This window comes from Temnothorax curvispinosus, unplaced genomic scaffold (genome assembly GCF_003070985.1).
Source record: "Temnothorax curvispinosus isolate PA1 unplaced genomic scaffold, ASM307098v1 QBEX01006876.1, whole genome shotgun sequence".
NCBI lineage: Eukaryota > Metazoa > Arthropoda > Insecta > Hymenoptera > Formicidae > Temnothorax > Temnothorax curvispinosus.
The window spans coordinates 213489-215778 of NW_020216656.1; the positions used below are offsets into that span (position 1 = coordinate 213489).

At 48.4% G+C, this 2290-nt stretch overlaps 1 protein-coding gene across 1 annotated transcript; it reads left to right on the forward strand.

Moving 5' to 3' along the window:
• The first annotated feature begins 310 nt into the window (after window positions 1-310).
• On the forward strand, window positions 311-1099 carry LOC112456453. The gene has a single exon (XM_025018988.1). It carries the CDS (start codon window positions 311-313, stop codon window positions 1097-1099), a length of 789 nt encoding a protein of 262 aa, XP_024874756.1.
• The last annotated feature ends 1191 nt before the right edge of the window (window positions 1100-2290 follow it).

A 2290-nucleotide genomic window follows, 5' to 3' on the forward strand; every position in this document is an offset into this window, starting at 1 on the left:
CAGATAAACCAGCTCGGAGATTCCGCCGGTACCGCAAAACCCTACATGACAAGCAGGGCCTAGGGCGAAGGGCTGTAGGGGAAGGGGTTTCCATCACTAACAAAAAAAAATCAGGAAATGCACTTTAAAATATGTACTTTTATTTGCGAAAAACCCGATTTTCGTATCTTTTATATTTTCGCCAGATATTAGGGAGAGGGTAAGAAAAGCAACGTTAGTGATGAAGAAGACATAGAGCTTGGGAGAAAGGAAGTTTGCGAACGATTGGAGGAGGAGGATGATGTTATTCGACAGCTTAGTAGGGAGTGTAATGGTATATGGGGTGGAAGTGTGGGGTTGGTTAGAGCATGGTAACGTGGAAGGGGAGAAAGCACGATATCTGAGATGGTCACTGGGCCTGGAGAGATGCACACCAGGTTATGTGGCCTTTGAGGAAACCAAGAGGGACAAGATAAGGATAAGGACCAAGCTGGCGGTTAACTTTGAAGAAAAGGAAAGACAAGGATATGGTCGGAGAAGATGGGTGATGGAATGTATTAAGGAAAGGGAGGGAAGAGGAACATTGACAAGAGGGAGGTCGGAGAGAGAAGAATACTTAAGTAGGTGTGGAGTACAAGAGGCGGATCTGGAACAATGGAGAGAAAGAGGAAGGTGTGTGGCAGAAGAGCTAAGTAGTAAAGATAGAAGGCGACAAAGGAAAGAGCAAGAGATACTAATTGAGTGGGCCAGATACAATAAACGATACAGGAGGATCAAGGTGGCTGGGCTCCCAGAATACTTGAGGAGGAAGGGGGAGAGTGGTAGTCATAAAAGAAAGGCAAGGGCTAGATGCGGGAATGAGAAGTTAAAAAACAAGTACTGGTTGCGAGAGGAGGAAAGGAATTGTAACGTATGTGGCAGGGAAGAGAGTACTCTAGAACATCTGATGGAACGGTGCGTATGGAAAAGTACTAGCAGAGTAGTGTTGGATGATATAATAGGCGAGAAGGAGACAGAAGGAAGTTACAGATGGCTTAAGGAGCGGGAGGATAAAAAGAAAGAGGAGAGTAGGAACAGAAGGGTTGCACAGAGTCAAGTAGGACAGGGGGTTAGGTTGTGACTGGACGTCACTCTCCGGGTACGTGGATCACACGAAAATGTGAGAATTCAGCCAGATTTGCCTATCAAACGGTCGCCACTCGGTTTGACCCATATGTACCGAGAAGGTGAGTAACGAAATCACGACACGATATTGCAACGATATCACGTTAATTCTCTCTTATTTTCAGGATCTCGACGCAGGATGTCTCGACGCCCCGACGCTGCCTCCCCACTGCTGGATCATCGATGGACAACGTGGGACCACCCTCGGAGTACCAGGTAAATAGATAACGGATACGTTTAATTAATCGGTCGATTTCTGTTTCAGGTATTTCACCCGAGCAAATCCTCTCGCCCCGGATGGATCTCAACGGTCGCTGACTGCCCCAGATCCTCGCAGAATCGCATACTGGAACGCCGCTGGACTTCGCTGGATCGATGCCGTAGGACAAGGTAAGTAGCAGGTAAGTAATTCGAAATTAACTTGACACTGCGTATATTAACAAACGATTGATTTATTTCAGATCGTCGTTGTGATTTATAAATTCACGTTGACACATTTCGTCGAACGTTGTTACAATGCTATGTTTAACGCGCTAGTACGCGGGCGTGCCTCCTTGTGATATACCACGGTGCTAAACTACGCACTAAGTCCAAATATGAGCGAATCTTAAAAGCGTGTTATCCCGATCGCGGTATCCGAGCGACTGCCTCGAGTTGCCGAGCGCTCTCGGCTATCCCACCTCGGGATATCTATCCCTACCATCGGGTTGTTATTTACATCCTGGTACTTTTCCGTGCCAGGTGTTACCCGCTTTCACTTTTCTTTTGATAGTTTTTGCCTGTTTTTGTCGCCGGTTACGGCTGCGGTTCTCAGTCTGCGCTTTATAACTAATTGCGCCTGCGGTTCTCAATCTACGTCTTATAATTAATCGCACGCGTCGGCATGGGTCCCGCTGGACCCCGCTCTCCCGGTTCCCGGGTTCGGGTATTTCACGATTGAGTGGTCTCGCTGACCCTCTGGATTTATTTCGGCGCCTCCTCTAATGATATTCCACCCGCCGATTTTCCCCGGGCTCCCTCGGTTTCCGATATCCGGGGGTCATCGTTTGTCCCCGCTAGCTTCGCTTCCGTTATCAATATCGCGTCGCGAGTCGATCGGTTGTCCTTCGGGTCGCCCTTGAGGCGTGTTTGTCGAGTCGGCCGCCCG